We start from the raw sequence: 27,583 nt of genomic DNA, 5'->3' as shown, positions 1-27,583 counted from the left end.
TGCTTCAGAGTATTTTGTTTTCTTCTATAGGGAATTCCTTTGTCTTGTTTGCCTTGCCGAAGACTATTACCATTCCTGAATATGAGGCATGGTTCCTCTTAATGCAGTGGTATGTTGTGCAGGAATTCAATTTTGCCAATCTTTGAAGGGACATCACTGCAGGATTTTTCCTTGGAAATGCACATGTTATGCTGCCGAGTCTGAAACTTTTCAAATAAAACTGATTATAGTGGTGGCCATATTTAAATATGTACTCTACGCCACTTCCCCTATAGTATTTCCCTTCAAGATTCAAGATTAAATCCCACCAGAACAGAGGATCAAAGGTAAATCCATCACATTATGTGTACAAAGGTTTACAAAGGCTGGAATATTCTAGCTGGGATGTGTATTTGAAAACTCGTGATCTGCATTGCAATGGACTTAGTTCTTGAATTATGTTGGGTAACTTTTTTTTACTGGTAATAACATGATGGAGTGAATGGCCTCTTTCTGCATCATATTGGATTGGAGCGGCCTTTTCTGGTGTCGGGCCCGAAGCATCAGCAACGGGCACAGTGTGGACTTTTTCTATCGTGGAGCGGGCAAACCCTTGCCAGGGGTCACCAGGGAGGAGTGCTCCGATCGCTGGACCGTGGACTACGACATCCTGAAGTCTGCGGAGCTTCTAACCACGGGCGGGGCGTGGACTTTCCATCACGGAGTCTGGGACCCCTTGCCGGGGATCGCCGGAGAAGAGCTCCGACTGCCGGCCTACGGATTACGACATCCTGAAGCCGCAGTCTCCAGTGGGAACGTGCCGATTCGGGCCTGCACTCCAAGCCGCGGAGTGTTTTCGACCGTTCATGGCCCCGACCACGAGTGAACAAGGGAGGAGGACTGGCTGAACTTTGTGCCTTCCACCAAAATGAAGACTGCTATGGTGGATGTTTGTGTTAAATCTTATTGTGTATTGTATGTTCTTTTTAAGTGTATCGCTGCTGGCAAATTCATTTCACTGCACCTTCAGGTGTATGTGACAAATAAAATTGACTTTGACTTTGAAACATCTTCTAGATTCAGCTGACCTGTCAACTGCATCATAAAATAATATTTACTCACCAATAACTAGGTTTGGGTTGTGTTTTATTATTATTGTCATATGTATTGAGGTATAGTGGAGACCCTCGATCTATCTTTAATTGGACTTTACAGGCCATTATTTTGTACCAAACATTATTCCAATTATCCTGTATCTGTACACTGTAGACGGCTTGATTGCAATCATGTATAGTATTTCTGCTGACTGGATAGCACGCAACAAGAAAGCTTTTCACTGTACCTCGGTACACTGACAATAAACTAAACCATACAGTGAAAAGCTATGGATATACCATACATAGATGGAGTATAATAGATAGAGCAAAGGGGAATATACAGAATGCAGAATATAGTTCTCACCTTTGTAGCGGACCAGTTCCTTGGACAATGTCCAATATTCTCAGTGGGGCAAAGCTGAATTGAACAGTGGTTGCAGAGAAGAAAATAGGAGCACAAATCTGTGATTGGGTGGAGACCATACAACTATTGTAAGAAGTAATGACTGTCAGTGAGTTGCGGAGCCTTCCATCCACTGTCTATGTTAAGCTCCTGGGTTTTCTGTGCCTACATAGACTGTGCACATAGACTTCAGCCTACACCTGCTCATACTAGGAGCACCGCTGGGTGTTTGCCCTGTCACTGCACCAACAGCGGACATGAAGAGGCTGCTCCTCGACCACCGCTCTTTTCTCCTGAGGCTCGGTGGACCTTCCAATCCATGGATCCTGAGCTTTTCCGGTTAATCCTCTCCTGAAATTCCTGGCGGCTGTTGCTGCCCCCGGCGTCAGAGGGCATTGATCGCCCTGCAACTTGTTGTGTGTCGATGGCTTTTTTTTTGTGTCTGGAGACAGCAGAGGATGGAGCTGTGGCTGGAGGCGGGATCTTTGCTGCCCGCCGCTGCGGACCAAAGACACTGGTATCCAAAGATCCTAGAGGAGCTCCTCTATAATCTTTGCTGGTATCTTTGCTGCGGACATTATCAGCACCAGAGGGCGGCGCTGTCACTGGAGGCAAAGATCATAGAGCGGAGCTTTGCCTTCGACTGGAGGAGCCACAGGCTGTCGCCAGTGCTGACGGGTCCAGGGGGCGGCGCTGTCGCTGGAGGCGTCGCTGTCGCTGGAGGTGTCGCCGGCCCCGTCACTGCGCCAGCTGCGGACATGAAACGGTTGCTGCTTGGTTCCCCTCGACCGGCGCAGGTGAGGCCCCAGCGGGATGGGAGGGAGCAACGGGGCGGAGGGAGGGGATTGTCGGGAACACTCCGGCGTTAATACACCGACGATGGATGGGGGGTGACATAGACTGGAGGACATCAGGGGGTTGAACCACCGCAGCGGGAGGTCGCTCGGCCCGTCTGGCGGCTGCCCGCTGCCCGGAGCAACCTCACTCGCCTTGGGTGTGAAACCCCAGACACATGTCGGTCGGTAGTGGTCTGGGGTGAAGTTGCATCGTGGAGCTATGATGTTGGGACAGGGAGAGACCGGGGAGACGGAGTGGGGATTAGGGAACATCTAGCAATGTGCAGTCACTAAGGTAAAGCAAGATATGATATTAGGAGTTATATTCAGTTGGGACTGATTTTTTTAATTTAAGATCATAGTATAAACTATGACAGTTCTTCTACCAGCTATAAAGCTGGTAGAAGAACTAATAATGTTATGAAAATATTTTGTTTGTTTTTTAAAACGTATATAAATACTAGGGTAGTCAAGGGCAATCTCAGCTGCTTGATAAGTGATGATGGGACTGAATTACAATACAATACAATACGGTTTATTTGTCACATTGCATATAAATGCAAGTGAAATTAATATTGGAGCTGTAAATAGATATTGAATACTTGGCAAACATACATTTTTATAGTTGAGCAAGAGGATATAATATCTGACAGCCAAGGAAGAAAAAAAGTAAAGCAACAGTGATGACTCATTAAAATTTATGTAAGCAAAATATTAAATGAAGTTTGGGTGTTAGTGATGTTGCAGGGCCAGAGAGGGTTCATTCTCACATTTTAACAATGTGGGCAAGAACATTAGAACACAAGAACAAACACACCAACCAGCTACAGTATTTCATTTGATGGAAAAATTGCACATTCAACTATAGAAGAAAGTGGAACAAGGAAAATTGGGGTGTAGTTCATAAATCAGTTTAAAATTTGTTAACCAAAGAGTGCCAGAGTATTATGGATGGAATGACTGAACGTATTGAAAATATTCAGTGATTAGAGGGTCAGCATGTATTCCATGTCCGCCATTGTCAGAGTGAGGCCAAATGTAAATTGGAGGAATGCCACCTCATATTTTGCTTGGGCAGCTTACAACCCAGTAGTATGAAAGTTGATTTCTCTAACTTCATAACCCTTGCATTCCCTCTCTCTCCATCCCTCCCCCACCCAAGTCATGCCAGCTTCAAAGTCGTCTTATTGAGTCCCGTTGGCTGTACTCGTTCTTACCTAAGCCACAGGTAACAATGGCCTGTTTCCTTTATCATTGTTACATTTTTGTATATCTTTTATTCATCTATCTATCTATATATATTACTAAAACTCTGTTCTTGACCGGTTTCGGGTTTCTGAGCTGCGGTTTCCGAGAGTATGCCGCCTCCTACGGCCGCCATTTTTGGTCACCTCGCTCAGAGCCCCCCTCCGCCGCATGTGTGCCGAGGATTTTTCCCGTCGATGAAAATTGACAGAGATATTAATGTTTTTACAACATTCCCCATTCTCTCTGCTGCCCCCGCTGGAGGGAGAGGGAGGGAATATAAAACCAGGAAGTGGTGTGCCTCAATCAGTCTCTGCAAGTAGTGTGCCTCAATCAGTCTCTGCAAGTGGTGTGGTGTGCCTCAATCAGAGCTTTGAATGACACCGACAAATGTCTACAGCACTGTTGAGTACCCTTAATTTGGTTTGAAAATGAAAATATGGTTAGAGGTAAAAAAGCACTGCCTGCAAATGGTTGTTTGGGTTGAATTAAAAATGCACTCTCTCTCCCCCCCCCCCCCCCTCTCCTTCTCCTCCTCCCCCCCCTCCTTCTCCTCTCCCCCCTCCTTCTCCTCTCCCCCCCCCTCCTCCTTCTCCTTCTCCTCCCCCCCCCCCTCCTTCTCCTCTCCCCCCCCCCCTCCTTCTCCTCTTCCCCCCCCCTCCTTCTCCTCTCCCCCCCCCTTCTCCTCTCCCCCCCCCCCCCCTTCTCCTCTCCCCCCCCCTCCTTCTCCTCCCCCCCCCCCCCTTCTCCTCCCCCCCCTCCCTCTCCACCCCCCCCCCTCTCTCTCCCCTCCCCCCTCTCCTCCTCCCTCCTCTTCCCCCCCCTCCTCCTCTTCCCCCTCCCCCCCCCCTCCTCTTCCCCCCCCTCCTCTTCCCCCCCCTCCTCTTCCCCCCCCCTCCTCTACCCCCCCCCCCCTGTTGTTCCCCCCCCCCCTCCTGTTCCCCCCCCCTCCTGTCCCCCCCCCCTCTCTCCCCCCCCCCCCCTCTCTCCCCCCCTCTCCCATATTTTCATTTTCAAACCAAATTAAGGGTACTCACAGTGCTGTAGACATTTGTCAGTGTCATTCAAAGCTCTGATTGAGGCACACCACTTGCAGAGACTGATTGAGGCACACCACTTCCTGGTTTTATATTCCCTCCCTCTCCCTCCAGCAGGGGCAGCAGAGAGAATGGGGAATGTTGTAAAAACATTAATATCTCTGTCAATTTTCATCGACAGGAAAAATCCTCGGCACACATGCGGCGGAGGGGGGCTCTGAGCGTGATGACTGGAATGTTCGTTCAAGCTAGTTTCTGCCAGATGAACAGGGAAGGCCGTCATTGGGCCTTTTCTCAGAAAATATAATGGATTAGATTGACTCCATGATAGACTGGGTTGGACGTAACACTTTTGAGTTGTTTCATATTATGTGGGTAATGGTAGTACAGGTCCCTTGCAGTCAGAAACAGACGAGTTGATCATGGGGAACAAGGATATGGCGGACCAATTGAATAACTACTTTGGTTCCGTCTTCACTAAGGAAGACATAAATAATTTTCCGAAAATAGCAGGGGACCGCGGGTCAAAGGAGTTGGAGGAATTGAGTGAAATCCAGGTTAGCTGGGAAGTGGTGTTGGGTAAATTGAATGGATTAAAGGCCGATAAATCCCCAGGGCCAGATAGGCTGCATCCCAGAGTACTTAAGGAAGTAGCTCCAGAAATAGTGGATGCATTAGTAATAATCTTTCAAAACTCTTTAGATTCTGGAGTAGTTCCTGAAGATTGGCGGGTAGCAAATGTAACCCCACTTTTTAAGAAGGGAGGGAGAGAGAAAATGGGGAATTACAGACCAGTTAGTCTAACATCGGTAGTGGGGAAACTGCTAGAGTCAGTTATTAAAGATGGGATAGCAGCACATTTGGAAAGTGGGGAAATCATTGGACAAAGTCAGCATGGATTTACGAAAGGTAAATCACGTCTGACGAATCTTATAGAATTTTTCGAGGATGTAACTAGTAGCGTGGATAGGGGAGTACCAGTGGATGTGGTGTATCTGGACTTCCAGAAGGCTTTCGACAAGGACCCACATAAGAGATTAGTATACAAACTTAAAGCACAAGGCATTGGGGGTTCAGTATTGATGTGGATAGAGAACTGGCTGGCAAACAGGAAGCAAAGAGTAGGAGTAAACGGGTCATTTTCACAATGGCAGGCAGTGACTAGTGGGGTACCGCAAGGCTCAGTGGTGGGACCCCAGCTATTTACAATATATATTAATGATCTGGATGAGGGAATTGAAGGCAATATCTCCAAGTTTGCGGATGACACCAAGCTGGGGGTCAGTGTTAGCTGTGAGGAGGATGCTAGGAGACTGCAAGGTGACTTGGATAGGCTGGGTGAGTGGGCAAATGTTTGGCAGATGCAGTATAATGTGGATAAATGTGAGGTTATCCATTTTGGTGGCAAAAACGTGAAAGCAGACTATTATCTAAATCAAGAGTCAAGAGAGTCAAGAGTCAAGAGTGACGGCCGATTGGGAAAGGGGGAGATGCAGCGAGACATGGGTGTCATGGTACACCAGTCATTGAAGGTAGGCATGCAGGTGCAGCAGGCAGTAAAGAAAGCGAATGGTATGTTAGCTTTCATTGCAAAAGGATTTGAGTATAGGAGCAGGGAGGTTCTACTGCAGTTGTACAGGGTCTTGGTGAGACCACACCTGGAGTATTGTGTACAGTTTTGGTCTCCAAATCTGAGGAAGGACATTATTGCCATAGAGGGAGTGCAGAGAAGGTTCACCAGACTGATTCCTGGGATGTCAGGACTGTCTTATGAAGAAAGACTGGATAGACTCGGCTTGTACTCGCTAGAATTTAGAAGATTGAGGGGGGAGCTTATAGAAACTTACAAAATTCTTAACGGGTTGGACAGGCTAGATGCAGGAAGATTGTTCCCGATGTTAGGGAAGTCCAGGACAAGGGGTCACAGCTTAAGGATAAGGGGGAAATCCTTTAAAACCGAGATGAGAAGAACTTTTTTCACACAGAGAGTGGTGAATCTCTGGAACTCTCTGCCACAGAGGGAAGTTGAGGCCAGTTCATTGGCTATATTTAAGAGGGAGTTAGATGTGGCTAAGGGGATCAGGGGGTATGGAGAGAAGGCAGGTACGGGATACTGAGTTGGATGATCAGCCATGATCATATTGAATGGCGGTGCAGGCTCGAAGGGCCGAATGGCCTACTCCTGCACCTAATTTCTATGTTTTCTATGTTTCTAGGTCCATCATTCATTTCCGGCAAATGGTGGTCTGGTTCCTCATTTAATCTGGACAAAATTATGATAGTCCACTTGAAATCCCCCCCTCTCCCCCCTCCCCCAACACTAGGGCGGCTGATCTCAACCTCATCAAGATTACAGGACCTGTTGATGGTATTCTGTATTAATGTATGTTGCGTAAAATAAATTGAACTTGGTGCACTATTGTCATGTTCCTTGCATTTTATCAATCTTTTAAGTCTTTATCAATGTGATCTTTACCTTGATGTGCAAAATATTTTAGGTTTATGCTCGCCTTCTCTGCAGTCAGCTAAAGACTTTCAGTACACTGCCAGACAAAAAGAAACAACTTCTAGAAGAGGGTCCTGATCTGCGGGAATTTATATCCGGTGAATTATCGGACAAGAAAACATGGGAAGAATACAAAGGCACTCTGAAACGCCCAAAGGGAGAAAGGTACAAATCTAACCATCAATTTAAATAAAAACACAAACAAAGGGAGGGAGCTATGGAGATATACGGAGTGGTTCATGCAACATCCATTATGTTGAGTTAGTCTAGCACTTTGTGTCTATCTTTGGCATAAACCAGCATCTGCAGTTCTTGTTTCTACAAATGTGAAATTACTCTATTTCTCAATCAAAATGGCACTCAACTTGCCAGAATAAAAATGCTAGGATTTGTCTCACCTTGTATTAAATTTAATGGTTTGATGTCTTATTGCTGCCAGCACTCTCTGGCAGTTAGCAGTTATGTTTAAATATATAGAATGTTATTTCCTCAAATTTTAATTGTTAGTGATTTAAAAATACCTTTAAAAACATTTTTTTTCTCTCTGTGTATTCTCTCTTTGGCTTTCAGTACTTAATTATGGCATTGAATTAACTTTTCCAACTTAGTTGTTTGTATTGCTTTGCTCATTAAGAATTCTTCTGTTTCATTGCTTAATGAAAGACACAGTTCCTTGCCCTCTTAAAAAACACTCTCAGTTGCTCTGTGAATGATGTCATGTGCAAGTGTACTTCCAATCAACACATGCTTAGAACAAAAAACCATAGGAAGCTTGTTTGTGTGTGTGTGTGTGTATTTGTAAAATCCTAGCCATTGCCTGTGCCAATCTTTTAGAAATAGAATTAACAGGAGTGGAGGGAACCTGCTCACAAATAATCAGTTTGCCAGCAAAACCAAAAACCTCAGACCTCATCATAACCTTGAACCAAATATGAATCAAAAAGAACTCCAGAGGTGAGGCAGGCATATCTGAAATTGATATCAAGGTAGCATTTGGCAAACAGATCATGGAAGCCTAGAAAAATTGAATTCAATGTACAGGAATAACTAGCTGAGCTGGATTTTTCCTATTTGCTATAAACAGGACAAAGTGGACAATATTCCACATTGGGTAGATGTCAATATTTGAACCAGGCAGGAACAGCCAGGCTAGAGCACAATCGGTTTTGAACCAGAAACCTTTGGTATGTTGTCTGGTCCTAGAGCCTCCACTGTATCCAGAGTACTCAGCCGTTTCTTGGTGTCAAGTGGAAGAGAAGTTTGTGTGACCAGTAGTGGATAGAAGAGAATGCAAGATGCATTTGAAAGCCTGTTGCCTTGCATTGACTGCACTGGAGCTTGCCTTTGATATTTTCATCCTCATTGTAGACCTCTGAACCGTCATTGCAAGTTACTAATGAACCTGTGTCGGATTCTGCAGCACAGTGCAGAGCTAATTTTCAAAGAAAAATAACTATTGAAATAGACAATAAGTGCAGGAGTAGGCCATTCGGCCCCTCAAGCCAGTACCGCCATTCACTGTGATCATGGCTGATCATCCACAATCAGTACCCTGTTCCTGCCTTCTCCCCATATCCCCTGACTCCGCTATCTTCAAGAGCTGTAAAATGATGTAATTTGTATTTTTATTCGAATTTCTAGATTAAGATTGCCTCCATGGTTAAAGACAGAGATTCCTCTTGGGAAAAATTATAATAAATTGAAAAATACTCTTCGGAATTTGAATCTGAACACTGTAAGTATTTGCCTAGAGGCTGTGTTGATGTATCTTGTACAGGCACCCCCGGAATTACATAAGGGTTCCATTCCTGAGAGATGTGGTTGAACTGATTTTTTCGCGAGTGAGAAACAAAATATTTTCCCCAACATTTGCCTGAAATAGTTGAGCCTCCTGATACACAACTTTGTTTTTTCTCAGCGCTGCTCTGTATTTTAAGTAGCTACCCACATGAATACATTTTCTATAATTTTGTTTCATCAATGGACTGTGGATCATGACAGAAGCCTCCTCGTGGCGATCCCCGGAAACGACCAGACGACGGGTGACCAATTCTGTCAACATATTGGACAACGATAGAAGCCACAGCGAGCTATATGTCGTCTGACACACGAGCAAACGATCAATTATCTATGTTCACCCTAACACTGCCCATAATTAAACCATGGAACAACTCCGGTTGATAATACATTATATAACAAGTTTGTACTTCTATAACTAACTTTCCTATATTAAAAAATTCTTTACTCAAATAGTTTCATAAATTTTAAAGTTATATTTCCATGTCAGGTTTTCTAGAACCTGTGGCGTCTTGCATATATAAATCAAGAGCACCATTATTTACAAAATGAAGTACAGGAGTTTTATAAAATAATGGATCTTTCGCCACAGAATACGGTTTTCTCTTCTCCAACAATGTGCCCAGTTTCTTTCTTAGTTAATAGAACCAAGCTGTACCAGCGTGTCCTTCAACTTCTTTAATGTTCTATGCAAATAGCAGTTTATCCATTGGAACTATTCCCGCCCAATTGTTTTCACCCCTATCAGTATATACCTACCAAATGACTTCTGATTGCCTCAACCACTTGCAAACATTGAATTTTGATGTGTTCTTGTCCAATTTATAATGTTACCTTGAACCTTGAACACATAATCATCAAAGATGTGCTAATACTGCTTTTCATCAATTTGGATGGGGGATTAGAAGGTGGAATGATTCATTTGGATAATTGTCCCTCTTGTTTATAGATATATTATCACTGACCCAGTTTTGGGACTAAGTGATTAACTGGCATTCAGTTTCAAAATTATTTCAGGTTTTGATACAAACCTGAGCAATTTGAGTTTGTAGTTCCTTAGTGGGTGATTATTTACCTGTGCATATTGTCCATGTTATTTCCTGCTTTTAGGTATGTGAAGAGGCAAGATGTCCAAATATTGGAGAATGCTGGGGAGGAGAAAAAGGCACAGCCACAGCCACTATAATGGTGAGATGCATTCATTTGTCATTAAAGGAAATCTTGTGATTGCTAAATAAAGTTGAATTATTGTTTCCCCTTCTCTTATTTCCAAACCTTTCCAGTGAGATCCATCACTGTTCTCTATCAAGGCACCTTTTTGGAATCTTGAACAGCACATGAACAGGTCCTTTAGCTCATGATTTCCGCCGACTATGATGCCAAATTAAACTAGTCCCATCTGCCTGCACAGTCGATTTTCTTCCATTCCTTAAATGATATGCTTATCTGAGAATGAACAACATTCATTCTTTAAGTAGAAGCACTCTCCAGTAGCTGATGGAGTTCTGTTTGTAATGTTTGTATATTCTCTTAAAAGCTTGATATCAAGATTTCACACTTGATGGTGAGTTGCAGATTATTGGTAGAGCAGTGCATGCTGAAACTGACAACTGGGGTTATGAAATTTGACAACACAATGCTTTAGTTAATGTTATGAGATGTCAAAGCAACGTTAGGATGCACAATGTTGTTTTAATACTGTTAAAGTGTAGAAAAGCAATTTCTAGGCCCACTTAGTTTGGGGTCTTCTACTCCACCATTCCAGATTTGCCTGCTGAAATATCTCTTCCTCATCATTGAATACATTGCTTCAGATGGGAATACAAACATGATTTAAGCAAATAGTGATACAGGCATTCCGGAATTTTAGACAAACATTATGTTAATAGCTTAGACAAACACTGAGAATGGTCTCTCCATTCTCTTTAAATAAGCATAAAACGGCCTTGAGTGCAAATTTCAATGAGCACTGGCCTTTAGTTTGAAGTTTCTGTATAGAGGTTTCCTACTGTTAAAAGTTCTTAAAAGATTTATATTGCAAAGTTTTTATCTTGTACTCTTTTCATGCTGGGCCCTCCGTTAATATATAGTTTTAGAGATAAACAGACCCATCGGGCCACTGGATCCACGCCGACCAATGATCACCCTATACACTAATACTATCCTACACACTAGAAGGGTGTTGACCCAAAATGTTACCTATACCTTTTCTCCAGAGATGTTGTCTGACCCGCTAAGATACTCTAGCGTTTTATGTCTAACCTACAAAACTGTACGTCTTTGGAGTGTGTGAGGAAACCGGAGCACCTGGAGAAAACCTACACGGTCACAGGTAGAACGTACAAACTCCATACAGATAGCACCCGTAGTCGGGATCGGCCCGGGTCTCTGGCGCTGTAAGGTTGCAACTACCGCTGCACCACTGTGTCGCCCCTGAATATAATCGTACCTCCTCAGTGGTAGCTAATAGTTTTGTATTGAACACTTCATTTGCCTCATCCATATGACTCCAATGTAATAAGATGTTTTTGAGTATGATAGACATAGAAAATAGGTGCAGGAGGAGGCCATTCGGCCCTCCGAGCCAGCACCGCCATTCATTGTGATCATGGCTGATCGTCCCCAATCAATAACCCGTGCCTGCCTTCTCTCCATATCCCTTGATTCCACTAGCCCCTAGAGCTCTATCTAACTCTCTCTTAAATCCATCCAGTGACTTGGCCTACACTGCCCTCTGTGGCAGGGAATTCCACAAATTCACAGCTCTCTGGGTGAAAAAGTTTTTTCTCACCTCAGTCTTAAATGGCTTCCCCTTTATTCTAAGTATATGATAGTAACATAGCTGAATCTGATCCTCCAAGATCCCCATATATCAAATACACTTTAGTGGGACTTAGTGGCTAGTTTATTTCCTTCTGTGGTGATTCTACCGTACTCCAAGCCTCCCCATGAATACGATGACTAAAGGGCCTGTTCCACGGGCATGCGACTCCATGCGGCAAGCGCGACCACAAGGGCCGGTCCCACCAACATGCGCCTGCATGCGGCAAGCACTACCTAACGTGGTCGCTTGAGCCATACGGCCTCGCGGGGCCGGTCCCACTTCGATCGCCGGAGCCATATGGAGTTGTGGGGAGCTGGTCCCGACATCGCGCGGGGCTCTGAAAAACTGACCATGTTCAAAAATTCCGTGCGGCAACGGCCTGCCGGCCCGCAGATGCCTCAACGCTGTACGTCACGCGCGAACTTCCCGCGGACTTCGCTCGCATTTCATGTCACTCACTCGACCTCCGCGAGGCCCCCGCTTCTGGTTAGGTCGTGCTTGCCGCATGCAGTCACATGCTGGTGGGACCGGCCCTTTAGGTCGCGCTTGCCGCATGGAGTCGCATGCCCGTGGGACAGGCCCTTAAACAGATTGGATATTATTGCACTTACCTCTTTAACCATCAGTAGAGATTAAATGATATCCTGTTTAAGTTTTATAGTCTTATGATGTTGCCATACTAAATAATAGGAAACTGGTGTTGATTTATTCTTGTGTTTAACTTGAGGCTATATACTGAATTTATGTCTTTAAAAATATTTTCTGAGTTCATAAAATGTGTTGGTTTGTCAGAGTAAATAGGGATTTGTGATTACATATACTTATGATACTTTATTTGTGATGCAATTCAAAGCTTTGAAGCGTCCACTTTGATAAATAAAATGAAAGTTGCATGTTACCACTTTCTGTATGCTGATTCCCCTTGATAGTTAATGGGTGACACCTGCACACGGGGCTGCAGGTTCTGTTCAGTAAAAACCAGTCGAAAGCCTCCACCCTTGGATCCCGATGAGCCCATCAACACAGCAAATGCAATAGCAGAGTGGGGCCTTGACTATGTTGTGCTGACGTCCGTGGACAGAGATGGTGAGTTGCCTCAAAATTGATAGTTCATTGTTTACTTGTTTTTATAATTGTGATGAATTTGGAATGGATATTGGTTTGCTGTTATTCTACACAATAATACCATGTTATTACAGATATTAAATTGAGGGCGGGGCAGGGAAATCTCTACTGAACCCAACAAAGATTTATATTTTTGAAACTTTGGAAGAAGTAATGAATCCATGTTTTAATTTTCGATTGAAGTCGTAGTTTTGTCTTTCATCAACCTTTGTCATGGTTCTTCTTTCATATCACTGTCCATGTTCTCTCTATCTCTATGGTCCAACTCCAGTGTACAGTGGCTGCAAGAAGCGTATAGCAGTGTACAATGGCTGCAAGAAGCATCATGCAACCTTTTATCATTTCTTCACTAAGCCCTCTGATACACCATTGCATCCAAGTTCCCATTCCAACCATCACCAGCCTCAAACCCTCCCTCTAAATCACCCTTCCCCAGCCCACACAACATGTTTCTCATTATTGCCAGGACAATTATCTCAACCTCCTTAATTAACCATGGGAGATATCATCACCGCAAACTGAATAATTTACGATGGGCCAAGCACTTTCTCCAGAGAAGCTAAGGTTGGACAATACTTCTGGTGACACTACACAAGACTGAAACTAAAACTGTGATTTTTCACCAGATGCTACTTTATTCCTTTTGCTAAGCCAAAGAACGTCTCAATGTTTAGGAACAACAATCCAAATATAGCAACAAGAGTACAGTTAATATTATTTGGCAAGAGATAATAAAGAATTTTATCAATTACATGCTTCATTTTAATAAGTTTCTTTGATTCCCCCCTCAATCGTTAAAACGTTTAGTTTTTGCTTTTATTTTGATTTTATTGCGCAAAAAAAGTGATACTTTCTAGGGCTATTTTATGTGATACCACCAGTAGTCCAAATGCCATGGTGTGGAATTAGATATCCAGTTAGAACCTGGGCAAAAGGTAACATAAGCAGCCAAAATGGAGACATCATAAATTCTCAGAACGCTGAAACGAAACATAAGATAGAGCCAATTAGCTCACCCTGAGCCAATTCTTGATATGTTTATCCTGTGCAGTTGCTTTAGTCTCGCATTCAAACCAGTCAATGCTCTATACCCTGGAAAATCCCAGCACTGCTGATTTTACACTGGATAAATATTGAAGACACCTTTGATCTTTTCAGGTTATTGTCGGTTTTGTTCTTCATCCACATGTTTCCCACATTACCAGCAAGTGAGTTATCCTATACTCACATGGCCATAGTGAGTGTGTAACTTGTTAAGAACATTAACATGAATTGATTGAAATACTGCTTGATAAAGAATTTTTGAAAGCTCAACTATTTGTGTTTATAAAAATATGCATGTATATAAATGGAGATATGCCCAAAGGTGGTTGTCACAGAGGATATGTGAACAAGGTGTTTCCTCATTGTTCTGTTGACATGCTGGACAAAAACTGGTGAATTTTAGAGTGGCTTTTTATTTGATGCACTGCTAAACTAAATGTATATGTTATTGCACTAAGTCAGGTTATGGTGCCGGATACACATTTTGTTATGTGTCCTGCTGCTTTTCCACAGATCTTCCAGATGGTGGAGCAAAACATTTTGCAGCTACCGTCTCACAGTTAAAAGAAAGGTGAAACTGTTTCATTTACTTGTAAGTTTTTTTTAACTCTGTAAGATGACTTCCTTTATCCAGATGCTTTTATGGCTAAGTAATAAGTATAGTCAAACTCGTTCAGTTTTGGCAAAGTCTTTATCGGGAAGTCAAGGATCTTCTGCAGTTGTCTCTAACAGTAGGCCTTTGCAGTCATGATTCATTTTCAAATCTGGTAAATTGGCTCACAATTCCAAAACAAAAAGCTTGTGCCAATGCTTTTATTAATAGTGTAACCTAAATATCAATTAACATGTAATTTTTCAGTATTAATGCTAATTTGTTGTAACTAGATTATCCATTATAGGTATTCATTGCTGTAATTTATGATTCATCCATGTGAAGTCATGTTGCCTATGTTTCTGCAGACATTCCAAAATCATAGTGGAATGCCTGACCCCCGACTTCAGAGGTGATCTAAATGCTGTTGAAACAGTGGCAGTCTCAGGACTTGATGTATATGCGCACAATGTGGAGACTGTCAGGGAATTGCAGAGGTATGATTTATGGAGTATTATTTAATCAAACTGTTCTACTATACCACACAGCGCCCCCCCCCCTTTACCCTCTGTGTCTGTTTACAGCAATGCGAACTTAAGGCGAAAAACAAATTAGCATATTAAACTTAGCAACTTCTCATTACCTATCCTTCGGGGTTTGATGTTTACGTTTATTGATTTCCTGCAGCAGGTTAACGGCAGTGGGAAATACATAATTGCTACTTTTATTGCAAATTAATAGTGTTTTTATGCAATTTCATAATCAACCTAAGAAGAATTTGATTTAATTAATTTTATTTAATTCGCCCAGCAAAATAGGATATCATTTGAAACACTTGCTAATTTCAAATGCAAAATTATTTCTGATCTTTTCCTTGACCACATTTTCTAATTGACCCATTGGGTTCTTTATTTTATTAAAATATTTCATAATTTATGATTTAAAAAAAAAAAAGGAAACATGAGGAATCTACATGGCAGCTGTGATATTAGATGCTTTAAATAATCACTCTTCAATGTTGCATTTACATTTTAACAGTATTAATTAAAGTTGAAATGTGCCATGTATGCTGACTGCTGTAAAATGGGGAGAAACTGTGATCAGACAGAATAACGGTACAGCCGTCTCAGGAAAACTGGCGGCACTTGGAATAGTATGTTTAGTTTTTGCCACCCTACTGTAGGAAGGATGTCATTTAAACTGAAAAGAGTTCAGTGAAGATTTGCACGGATGTTCTGTAGGGAGAGGTTGGGCAGGCTAGGACTTTATTCCTTGGAGCGCAGGAAGTCGAGGGGTGATCTTGTAGAAGTGTATAAAATCATGAGGGGAATAGATAAGGTGAATGCACAGAATCTTTTTACAAGAGTAGAGGAATCAAGAACTAGAGAGGGGAAAAATTAATAGGAACTTGAGGGGCAGTTTTTTCAAACGGAGGGTGCTAGGTAAATGGAACAAGCTGACAGAGGAGGTTGAAGCAGGCACAATGGAGTATGATATTGGGTAACCGTTCCGTGTATGGACCAGGGACTGTAGAAGAGCAAAGAAAAGTTGTTTTAGTACAAAGCATCACACAGATACAAAAAAGCTTGTGGAATACTCACCTTTAGCACATTGAGATTGTAATCCAAAAGTGAACCTTCAGGTTTGTGGTGCCTTGGTCAGTCCGTGGGAGTTTATGGCATTATGAAAATATACTTACAAATGAACATTAGGAATAGAAACAGGACCTGGCCTCTTGTGCCTGCTCCGTGTTTTGGTAATACCTTCCATGATTCCCTTCCAAAAATCAGTCACTGTCTTGATGCCGCGCAACTGAGCTTTCACATTCCTTAGTTAGAGTATTCCAAAGAATTTGCAAGAAGAAAAATCTCCTCGATGGTCAGGAAATTTGTGGAGAAGGCAGGAGAATGGGGTTTGGAGGGAGAGATAGATCAGTCATGATTGAATGGTAAATCGGCTCGATGGGCTGAATGGCCTAATTCTGCTCCTATTACTTGTGACCTTATGAATTGCCAACTCCTTTCATTGATTCAGTAACCTCTTGTTCACACATCACAGCTAGAATATTATGGATGCTGTTGACCACTATTGCCAATGATATCTGCTTCCTTTAAAGGAAACTTAAAACATTCAGTGTGCTTACATGATACCAAAGCATATAAAGGATATTAAGGCTGATGAATGGAAGCTTGATCAAAGCAGTAAAGGAGTGTCTTTAGGATGGAAAGAGAGAGGGGGTTTTGGAGGAGAATTTTGGAACTGTGGGCTGAAGCATCACTTGTGCACCCCCATCCTCAGCAGTGTTTAAACAATTAAATCCATCTGGAATTGGGGTCTCCAATGAGTCTGTGGGTAATTACTGAGCTGGAAGAGCCAAGCTAATCAAAAACAAGGACGATAATTCTAAATTTTGATCAAGTGCCATTACAGGTCAATGAGCACAGGAGTGATGAGGGCATGTGAGTTAGAAAGGGATACTGAGGTATCAGATGATCTCAAGCTTTTGATTATTAGATGGTTGTGATCACTGTTCCATTTATCACCTTAGGTCTGTGCGAGATCCTCGGGCAAATTTCGACCAATCGCTGAATGTGTTAAAACGTGCAAAGAAAGTAAAACCTGGACTCCTTTCAAAAACATCCATAATGTTGGGCCTTGGTGAGACGGATGAACAAGTGTATGCAACATTGAAAGGTGAGAACAGAATAGAAAACTATTTAAAGAAAATGAGAGCTGTTCTATTTTCATTTTAGTACATACCAGCTACTTTATTTTGTTACCAGATTATTTCAAGAATGGTATCATTATCAGCATCATGAAAAATAATAATTCGGCAACAGATTAATTTTTAATGATTGCAGGACCATTCTTTTTCAAAACCGTAAAATACTGGAATACATGACAGTTTTGGCAGCATCTGTGGAAAGAAAAATAGAGTTATTGCCTTGGGTTGTACACCCTTTGTCAGATCCTGTTGAGTGTTTCCAGCATTTTGTTTTCAGATTTTCAGCATCTGCAGTATTTTGAACTTCATGAATCTCTCCCTCCCAAACCCACTCCTGCCTTCACGCCATACCCTCTGACACCCGTACAAATCAAGAATCTTATCTACGTCTGCCTTAAATATATCCACTAGCTTGGCCTCCACAGCCTTCTGTGGCAAATAATTCCACAGATTCACCACCCTCTGACTAAAGAAATTCCTCCTCATCTCCTTCCTAAAAGAACGTCCTTTAATTCTGAGGCCATGACCTCTAGTCCTAGACTCTCCCTCCAGTGGAAACATCCTCTCCACATCCACTCTATCCAAACCTTTCACTGTTCTGTACGTTTCAATAAGGTATCCCCTCATTCTTCTAAACTCCAGCGAGTACAGGCCCAGTGCCGTCAAACCCTTATAATATGTTAACCAACTCATTCCTGGGATCATTCTTGTAAACATCCTCTGGACCCTCTCCAGGGCAAGCACATCCTTCCTCGGATATGGTGCCCAAAATTGATCTCAATATTCTAGATGCGGCCTGACCAGCATTTTACAGCACCTTGGCTTTACATCCCTGTTTTTGTACACACGCCCTCTCAAAATAAATGCGAAACATGGAAGGGTAGCGTGTGGAAAATGCGAAATCAAAGGGGACGAAGATCAAGGAAAATGTAGAATAGATCATTGTTAGAATGAGAAAGGTGACAACAAGGCCGACAAAGATAAAATGTAATCAGGAGGACAGTCAAACTAGTCGGAGAACTAGGATAGGGGAGGGATAGAGAGAGGGAGAGAAAGCACGGGTTACTTGAAGTTAGAGATCAATTATCATACCAATAGGGTGTAAATTTGTGTTGGACCTCACTCTTGACAGTGGGGGAGGTCCAGGTCAGAATGGGAGGGGAAGTTTGTGTTTTGCTAGACCGGGAGTTCATGTAGGTCTAGGCGGACTGAATGGAGGTGTTCAGTGAAACGATCGCCGAGCCTGCGCTTGGTCACCTGGAACAGCGGATACAGTTGTTGAGGTTGCAAGTGAACATCTGCTTCCCCTAAAAGGACTGTCGGAGTCCTTGGATGGAGTCGAGGGAGGAGGTATAGGGACAGGTGTTGCATCTCCTGCAGTTGCAGGGGAAAGTACCTAGGGGCGGCCGGTTTGGGTGGGTTGGGATTAGTCAACCAGGGAGTTGCGGAGGGAACGGTCTCTGTGGAAAGGGGTGGAGATGGGAAGATGTGGCTGGTAGTGGGATCCCATTGTAGGTGGCGTAATTGCCAGAGGATTATGTACTGTATGCAACGGCTGATGGGATGAAAGGTGAGGCAAGGGGGAATTGTTCCCATTGCGACTGGGGGGAAGGGGAGCAAGAGTGGAGCTGCGGGATCCTTGTGAGGGCCTCATCTGTGATTGAAGAGGGGAAACCCCGTTCCCTAAAGAATGAGGACATATGACCTGGTATAGAACACTTATCTTGGGTGCACATGCAGCATAGACTGAGGAATTGGGAGTAGAAGAGTCATTGCAGGAGGCACATTGGGAAGAAGTGTAGACTAGATGGCTGTGGGAGTCAGTTGGTTTATAATAGATGTCAGTCGTTAGTCGGTATCTCCTATGATGGTGATGGTGAGATCAAGAAACGGTAGGTCATACCTCAAAAAACATTTTTTTTTAAATTGATCATATTTGAGAGGCACGATTCCCCATGCGAAAGCTGTGCTGGCTATCCCTAATCAATCCCTGTCTATCCAAATGTTATTCCATCCTGTCCCTAAGAATCTCTTCCAATAACTTTTCCAACACTGATGTCAGATAATTTCTTGCCCTTCTCAAATAATGATACAACATAAGCCACCCTCCAGTTTCTGGAACCACCTGCTGCCAAAGATGATGCAAACATCTCTGCAAGGGCCTCCACAAATTTCCTCCTAGCTTCCCATGAGATCAGAAGATGTGCTGGGTCAGGTGCTGGGGATTTATCCACCATAATGCAGTTTAAAACCGCAGTACCTCCTTTGTGGTAGTTTGTAATTCTAAGGCATTGCAACTCCTTTGCATCAATTCCTTAGCTTCCATCATCTCCTCAGTACAAATGGATGAGAAGTATTCATTGAATCTCTCCCTCATCTCTTGTGGTTCCATATAAAGACAATCTTTACCTATAGAATCTCTTGGGATTTTCCTTTGCTATGTCTACCTGTCCTCTTTTTATCTTCTTGATTACCATAATCCTACTTCTACACTTGTTATACTAGCAGACTTACACGTGTCCTATTCTTCTCCACAGCTTTTTAAAAACTAATGGAATTATTCACTTGTGGTTCTATATAAAGACAGTCTTTATCTATAGAATCTCTTGGGATTTTCCTTTGCTTTGCCTACCTGCTCCATTCCATGTCCTCTTTTTATCTTCATGATTACCATAATCCTACTTCTACACTTGTTATACTAGCAGACTTACACGTGTCCTATTCTTCTCCACAGCTTTTTAAAAACTAATGGAATTATGGTCACTGGTTCCAGAGTGCTCCTGCACAGACACTTCAGTCACATGATCTACCTGGTTCCCCAAGAGGAGGTCCAGTGTTGCACCCTCTCCTATATGTTGATTAAACAAATTCCACCCGTCCAACCCGGTCAATATAAGGGAAGTTGAAATCTCCCAATACTACCCCATTGTTTTTACAACATCTGCAATAGCCCTACACACCTGCTCCTCCAATTCACTGACTATTGGGAGCCTATAATGCCATCAAAGTGATCATTCATTTCCTATTTGTAAGTTCTACCCTTATAACCTCAATGGACGATCCTCCAAGAATGTCCTCAGTAAGCACTGTTGTTATTCTCCTTGATATGAAAGGCAACATCCCCCCCCCCCACTTACCCACATCTCTGGGATGCCTGCAGCATCTTTACCCTGGATCATTGAGCTGCCAACCCAGCCCTTCTCTCAGCCATGTTTCTGTTATCATAAGTGAAAGGAGCAGAATTATGCTTTTCGGCCCATCAAGTCTACTCTGCCATTCAATCACGGCTGATCTATCTCTCCCTCCTAACCCCATTCACCTCCCTTCCCATAACCTCTGACACCCATACTAATCAAGAATCATTCTATCTCTGCTTATGTCTGTAATATCTTAGTCGCCCGAGCCAATCCACAGCCTGAGTTTGTCAACCATAGTTTAAACCATCACTCTTTTTCTCTCTTTACCATGTAATCTGCCTGTCCTGTCTGCAAACCTTGCTCACTTTGACTAAATTATTTGCTCCCAACCTCTCACTTGCCCCCTTTCTGCTCTGGGACGCTCCCCCTGACAGTCCAGACCCTCCAAAGTAGTATTGGCATATCTACATCGCAGGATATTGGTTCCCCTCCAGTTCAGGTACAACCCGTCTCTTGTCGAGATACCAATGATCCAAAAACCTGAACCCTTGCATTGACTTTTCAACCTTGTATTTACCCTTCTATTCCTGCACTAGGCACTGGGAGAAATCCAGAGATGACCAATCTCGAGGTCCTGCTTTTTAACCTCTTTCCTAACCCTCTACATTTACTCCTTAGGACCTCATACCTTTTCCCACTCACGTTGATATTTAGTATGACCTCTGGCTGCTCATCCTGCCCCCAACCCCCCTCTCATGTCTTATTGCTCTAAGTATAGAGTGTCCTCTACCTATCGCCCTATCCTGCTGTGTCTCAGACATCCTTGGTGCCACAGACCAGGCTGCTGCTGAATTAGTGGGAGATTTCTCTGAACAGTCATCTCATCCTCCCCGTCCCCCCTCTCCGTCATCCAGCTGTAGGCAAAAGGGTATAAATGTTTTCAAGAGAATGGCCACAAGGGATTCCTCCACTCTGCCAACTCCCTTTATCCTTCCTGGTGGTCATCCTATTTTCTGTCTGCACCTTAGGTTAACTCTGAAGAAGGAGTACATGGTGCGGTACACCAGAGCCACAAAACTTTTGTATCTGATAATGAGTGCACTGATTATATTTTGTTATCTCACAGAACTACGAGAGTCTGGCGTGGATTGCGTAACATTAGGACAGTACATGCAGCCGACAAAACGACATCTAAAGGTACACTTTGCACAAATGGAAAAGTTCCTAGTAGTGATGCCCTTGTGTCTAATTTGAATAATGTTCTATTAACGTAAGACTATTTTGGTGAGCTGGCACAGGCACTGCTCATGTTCCTTGCCAATCTGGAACACATTTTTTTTTGTGCAAGTACGCATATTGAACAATGTGATTGATGTCAGTGCTTTGGAGTAATTATATTTGTTACTCCCATAAGCGTACAAAATCCCTAATTATTGGCAAATTTGGGATATTTTCCTGGAATTTAATTGTTCCAGTTCATATGACAATTAAACATTTGTGATTCTTAATCTAACAAACGGTTGACGACATGATAGATATTTCAGCTCTTCAGTCTAGATTTGAATCATTCACCAGGTTACTGGAATAAAAAGGCACACTATTTGTAAATTGTGTTTAATGTGGTGTACAGGGCCCTCCATAATGTTTGGGACAAAGACCCATCATTTATTTATTTGCCTCTGTACTCTACAATTTGAGATTTGTAATAGTGCATTGTCAGATTTTATTAAATTGTATTTTTATACAGTTTGGTTTCACCATGTAGAAATTACAGCTGTATTTATACATAGTTCCCCCATTTCAGGGCACCATAATATTTGGGACACACGGCCTCATAGGTGTTTGTAATGGCTCAGGTGTGTTTAATTGCCTCCTTAATGCAGGTATAAGGGAGCTCTCAACACCTAGTCTTTCCTCCAGTCTTTCCATCACCTTTGGAAACTTTTATTGCTGTTTATAGACAATAGGCTCAGGAGTAGGCCATTCGACCCTCCGAGTCAGCACCACCATTCAAAGTGATCATGGCTGATTATCCACAATCAGGATCCCGTTACTGCCTTCTCCCCATAACCCATGACTCCACTATCTAAAAGAGCTCCATCTAACTCTCTCTTGAAAGCATCCAGAGAATCGGCCTCTGAGGCAGAGAATTTCCACAGATTCACGACTCCTGTGTGTGGAAAAAAAAAAATCCTCATCTCCATGCTAAATGGCTTCCCCTTTATTCTTAAACTGTGGCCCCTGGTTCTGGACTCCCCCAACACCGGGAACCTGTTTCCTGCCTCTAGCCTGTCCGAACCCTTAATAATCTTATTTTTAATAGGATCCCCTCTCATCCTAAATTCCAAAGTATACAAGCCCAGCCGCTCCATTCTATCAACATATGACAGTCCTGCCATCCCGGGAATTAACCTAGTGAACCTATGCTGCACTCCCTCAATAGCAAAAATGCTTTCCTCAAATTCAGAGGTACACTGCCAATGAAAGTCAAAGCAGCCATTATCAGACAAAAAACAAGAATAAAACTGTTAGATACATCAGCCAAACCTTAGGCTTACCAAAATCAACTGTTTGGAACATCATTAAGAAGAAAGAAAGCACTGGTGAGCTTACTAATCGCAAAGGGACTGGCAGGCCAAGGAAGACCTCCACAGTTTGACAGAAAAATTCTCCTAAGATAAAGAAAAATCCCCAAACACCTTTCCGCAGAAGATTTCATGAACAGAAATACAGAGGTACACTGCCAAATGCAACCCAAATGTTAGCCGCAAAAATAGGACGGCTAGGTTACAGTTTGCCAAAAAGTACTTAAATGAGCCACAGTTCTGGAAAAAGGTCATGTGGTCTGAAAATCAAGCTTGAATATTCAGTGAAACTAAAGATCTATTTTTTAAGACATTTAAGATTTCTACTGTTATATTTACTGCACTTCCAGGAGTTGATTCTAGCAGCGAGCCTATACATTTCACATTCATTATTAACAATACATTGTCATTGACATTACTATGCCAATACATGCTCATTAACACTGATTAAATATTTGTCTTTCTGGGCTTGATGATTCTTTCCCCCCTCAATAACCGTTTCACTTTCCGTAGGTGGATGAGTACATAACTCCAGAGAAGTTTAAATACTGGGAAAATGTGGGTAATGAGCTTGGATTCCTTTTCACTGCCAGTGGACCCTTGGTGCGCTCTTCGTACAAAGCAGGTGAGTAGCTAACATTTCCTAGTAACGTTGAAGTTAGACAGAGCTCTTAAAGAAAGCAGAGTCAAGGGATATGGGGAGAAGGCAGGAACAGGGTACTGATTGTGGATGATCAGCCATGATCCCAGTGAATGGCGGTGCTGGCTCGAAGGGCCGAATGGCCTACTCCTTCACCTATTGTCTATTGTTAAGGCCCATCTAGTCTTTACTATGAGTCCCACTTCTCCTCTTATTTCTTTATAATCTATTCTCTCTCACGTGTCCATCATCTCCATCCTGATTCTTCAAGCCACCAAAACAGGTGGCAATTTACAATTGGCAATTATCCCATAACTACTGTCTTTGGTGATGTGGGAAGAAAACAGAGCAGCCAGGGAAAACTTGCCTGCTCACAGGGAGAAGAACATGGAAACTCTGCACAGACAGCATCATGATCAAACGCTGGTGACTGGAGCTGTGGGCAGCAATATCACCTATTGTGCCACTGTGCTGTCTACATAGTTGCTGATGATACCAAGTTAGATAGGAAAGTGAAATGTGAGGATGCAAATGGATACCAACAATAAAAACCACTGTTAACAAAGTTGATCATGGGCTTTCATTTGAGAAAGAGTGAAATTGTTTACTTTAAGAATAGAAAAGATCTTTTAAATGGTGGAAAATCATAAATATTGATGTACAGATGGATCTTGCATGTTGGTTTTTGAACTCATAAAATTGATGTTCAGTTACAGCAATCTCAAAAACAAATGGTATTTTAACCATTGAATGAGGGTTGAGTTATGAAAATAATGCAGTCTTATTGGAATTGTTACGGGCCTTTGGTGAAGGCCTGTAACAAGAGAACTGTGTGGATTTTGTTCTTCATAGCCGAGAAAAGATCTAATTTACATTAAAAGAGTACAATTGGATTGATATATTTAGCCTGGCAAAATTGGAGTTTATAAGAATTAAAGTAGTTTTATTGCAATAAACATTGCTTTCTGAGAAATGGGGAGCAGAGTCTTAGAGTGAACATAGAACATGGAGCAGTACAGCGCATAAACAGGCTCTTAAGGCAATGTCTGTGTTGAACATGATGCCAGGATAAACTAATCTCCTATGTCAGCACAGGATCCACATCCCTCCACCTCTTGTATATCCATGTACCTATCTAAAAGTCTCTTAAATGCCACTATCTTATCTGACCCCTCCACCACCTGAGGCAGCACATTCAAAGCACTCACCACTCTCTGTACAAATACATTTCCCCTGCCCATTTCCTTTAAACTTTACCCCTCTCACCTTAATTTCAGTGGCAGCACCATGTGGCAGCGGCTCGACTGCAGTCCATCCGTCTTTTTTTTGTGTTGTCCCGTTTAGATGTGTATATATGGGGTGGGGGGGGGGGTTGAGGGAACATTTTATCTTGCTAGATTCTGGAATGAAATTTGTTTGAATGACAATAAATGGCATTCTATTCTAATGCTATGCCCTCTAGTCTTTGACATTTACACCTGTGAAAAAGGTTCTGACTGTCTACCCCATCTGGTGAGAATTACGGCCACTCAGAACTGAGATGAAAACACATTTTTTTCAGACTGAGGGTTTATAAATATTTATAACTCTTTACCTGCTGATGCACATTGTTGAGTATGTTCAAGTCTAGGATTGATAGATTTTGGATGATAAAAAATACAAGGCCCCTCAGCTGGTAGGAAGCAATGATAAGAAAAATTGCTAATAAGATCTTTTATAACATTTTTCCTTATTCTATTTTCATTCAGGTGAATATTTCATGAAGAAGCTCCTTAATAAACGAGTGGCTGAGCCAAGTTAGATGACACTGACAACTGTCTAATTAATTATTTGTTAAACAGTTTTTTGTACTTCCGGGCATGCCTAATTTAATGCTTTTGGATTTATTAATGGGCAATGGGCAAGTTTGGACTGTGTTATCTATGCAGAGTTGCTCAGAGAAGAACTGATAGATGGTCCTGAACCACCTGTGTTGGTAGTCAATGTTGTTATTGACCCTTATTCCAGATGGATCTCTTTTCAGTTTCTTCGAGAGATTTTTTTTATCTTAACAAGAATCCATTTAAATTTGGCTATAATTTTGGAGGCGCATTCCACAAAAAACACCTTGGTACGTCTCAACCTTGTCTCTGCAAACAAATCGATTGATTTTCCGATGATTTTACACAGATTGGTCATTGCACAAGAGTTTGCAATGTGAATACAAGACAGCTATGTTTCTGTGTCCTGGGCAATAATGATTATTAATTTATTGAGCAATTTAGTAATTCAGTACATCATTCAAGAGAACAATCATAAGAATGATTTATTTTCCTACCTCATTGGTCTAAAGTGTTGATCTATATGATTTTAGGGACATCCAAAACGCTATAATTAAAATTGTGTTCCTACCAAAAGGATCCAGCCTATTGTTCTAAATTTGATTCACCTCTAGCTATGCTACCGGATTGAACCATTTTACCGCCATTTAACTGAAGGTTAATATAAATTCCTCTGTAAAATGGATTAACAGAAGTGCTATTTATATATGCTGAGTCATGAGATGTGCACTATGATCACGATATGTTGGATGTGTGCAACATTTGATGCCTATGAATAAAAACAATGCATCTTGGTTGTGTATAGTAAAGCAACATTTTATCATACTGTACTTTTTCAGCAAATGTAAAATACAAAGTGATGCAGATGATAAACTACAACACAGGTAATTCAATTTTTACCTGTCCAGCTTACTTTTGAATTGCTACTAATAAATGGCCAGAAATTAGTTTACAAACAATGTATTCATTTTTGTGTGGAAAACAAAATATTAAAGAAAATTATTTCTCAAGCTATTTCTAACAATTATTCTTGAATTTTTGGATAGGACTCCGGGTGTGCTTTTCAGAAGGTAATCATTTGAGGGAATGCAGAATTCTAAACTTAGTCAATAAAGTATGAAAACTCTAGCATTTTACTGATGTGCAAGCTAACATGCTCTCTTCACGATCAATTTTAAATATCTAATTTCTTAGGCGGGAGAGGGGCGGGGATCAAGTGTAAATATTAAATTCAGAATTTAATAAAGGAAAAATATTTGTCAATAAACGTAACTGCATTTTGCACGTTGTCACGATAGGTTCATTTGATAGTTACATAGAAACATAGAAATTAGGTGCAGGAGTAGGCCATTCGGCCCTTCGAGCCTGCACCGCCATTCAATATGATCATGGCTGATCATCCAACTCAGTATCCCGTACCTGCCTTCTCTCCATACCCCCTGATCCCCTTAGCCACAAGGGCCACATCTAACTCCCTCTTAAATATAGCCAATGAACTGGCCTCAACTACCCTCTGTGGCAGAGAGTTCCAGAGATTCACCACTCTCTGCGTGAAAAAAAAAGTTCTTCTCATCTTGGTTTTAAAGGATTTCCCCTTTATCCTTAAGCTGTGACCCCTTGTCCTGGACTTCCCTAACATCGGGAACAATCTTCCTGCATCTAGCCTGTCCAACCCCTTAAGAATTTTGTAAGTTTCTATAAGATCCCCTCTCAATCTTCTAAATTCTAGAGAGTATAAACCAAGTCTATCCAGTCTTTCTTCATAAGACAGTCCTGACATCCCAGGAATCAGTCTGGTGAACCGTCTCTGCACTCCCTCTATGGCAATAATGTCCTTCCTCAGATTTGGAGACCAAAACTGTATGCAATACTCCAGGTGTGGTCTCACCAAGACCCTGTACAACTGCAGTAGAACCTCCCTGCTCCTATACTCAAATCCTTTTGCAATGAAAGCTAACATACCATTCGCTTTCTTTACTGCTTGCTGCACCTGCATGCCTACCTTCAATGACTGGTGTACCATGACACCCAGGTCTTGCTGCATCTCCCCTTTTCCCAATCGGCCACCATTTAGATAATAGTCTGCTTTCCTGTTGTTATGTTTAGTCTGGAAAGTTCTCACATTTAACTCCTTGTCTGTGAAGAACCATTTAATTTCAGTCAAGGTGGCAATTGGAGTAGAAAGCAAGAA

At 42.2% G+C, this 27,583-nt stretch overlaps 2 protein-coding genes across 3 annotated transcripts in view; one reads left to right on the top strand and one right to left on the bottom strand.

The window, feature by feature from the left end:
* Nucleotides 1–27,583, bottom strand: part of rpl9 (ribosomal protein L9) — a 192,476-nt gene that overhangs the window by 12,293 nt on the left and 152,600 nt on the right. The gene's annotated exons all lie outside the window — the stretch shown is intronic.
* lias (lipoic acid synthetase) lies at nucleotides 1,922–26,402 on the top strand. 2 transcript variants are annotated; one of them, XM_055637444.1, is made up of 12 exons: nucleotides 1,922–2,276; nucleotides 3,478–3,543; nucleotides 7,096–7,268; nucleotides 8,745–8,838; nucleotides 10,011–10,088; nucleotides 12,654–12,810; nucleotides 14,407–14,464; nucleotides 14,854–14,982; nucleotides 17,034–17,179; nucleotides 21,474–21,544; nucleotides 23,446–23,557; nucleotides 25,321–26,402. In XM_055637444.1, exons 1-12 carry the CDS (start codon nucleotides 1,938–1,940, stop codon nucleotides 25,371–25,373), a joined length of 1,476 nt encoding a protein of 491 aa, XP_055493419.1. In that variant the 5' UTR covers nucleotides 1,922–1,937; the 3' UTR covers nucleotides 25,374–26,402. The 2 variants fall into 2 exon arrangements, with proteins under 2 accessions (XP_055493419.1, XP_055493427.1); XM_055637452.1 differs by lacking the exon at nucleotides 3,478–3,543.

This window comes from Leucoraja erinacea, chromosome 1 (assembly GCF_028641065.1).
Source record: "Leucoraja erinacea ecotype New England chromosome 1, Leri_hhj_1, whole genome shotgun sequence".
Classification (NCBI taxonomy): Eukaryota; Metazoa; Chordata; class Chondrichthyes; order Rajiformes; family Rajidae; genus Leucoraja; species Leucoraja erinaceus.
This window is presented reverse-complemented; position numbering and strand designations above follow the sequence as displayed.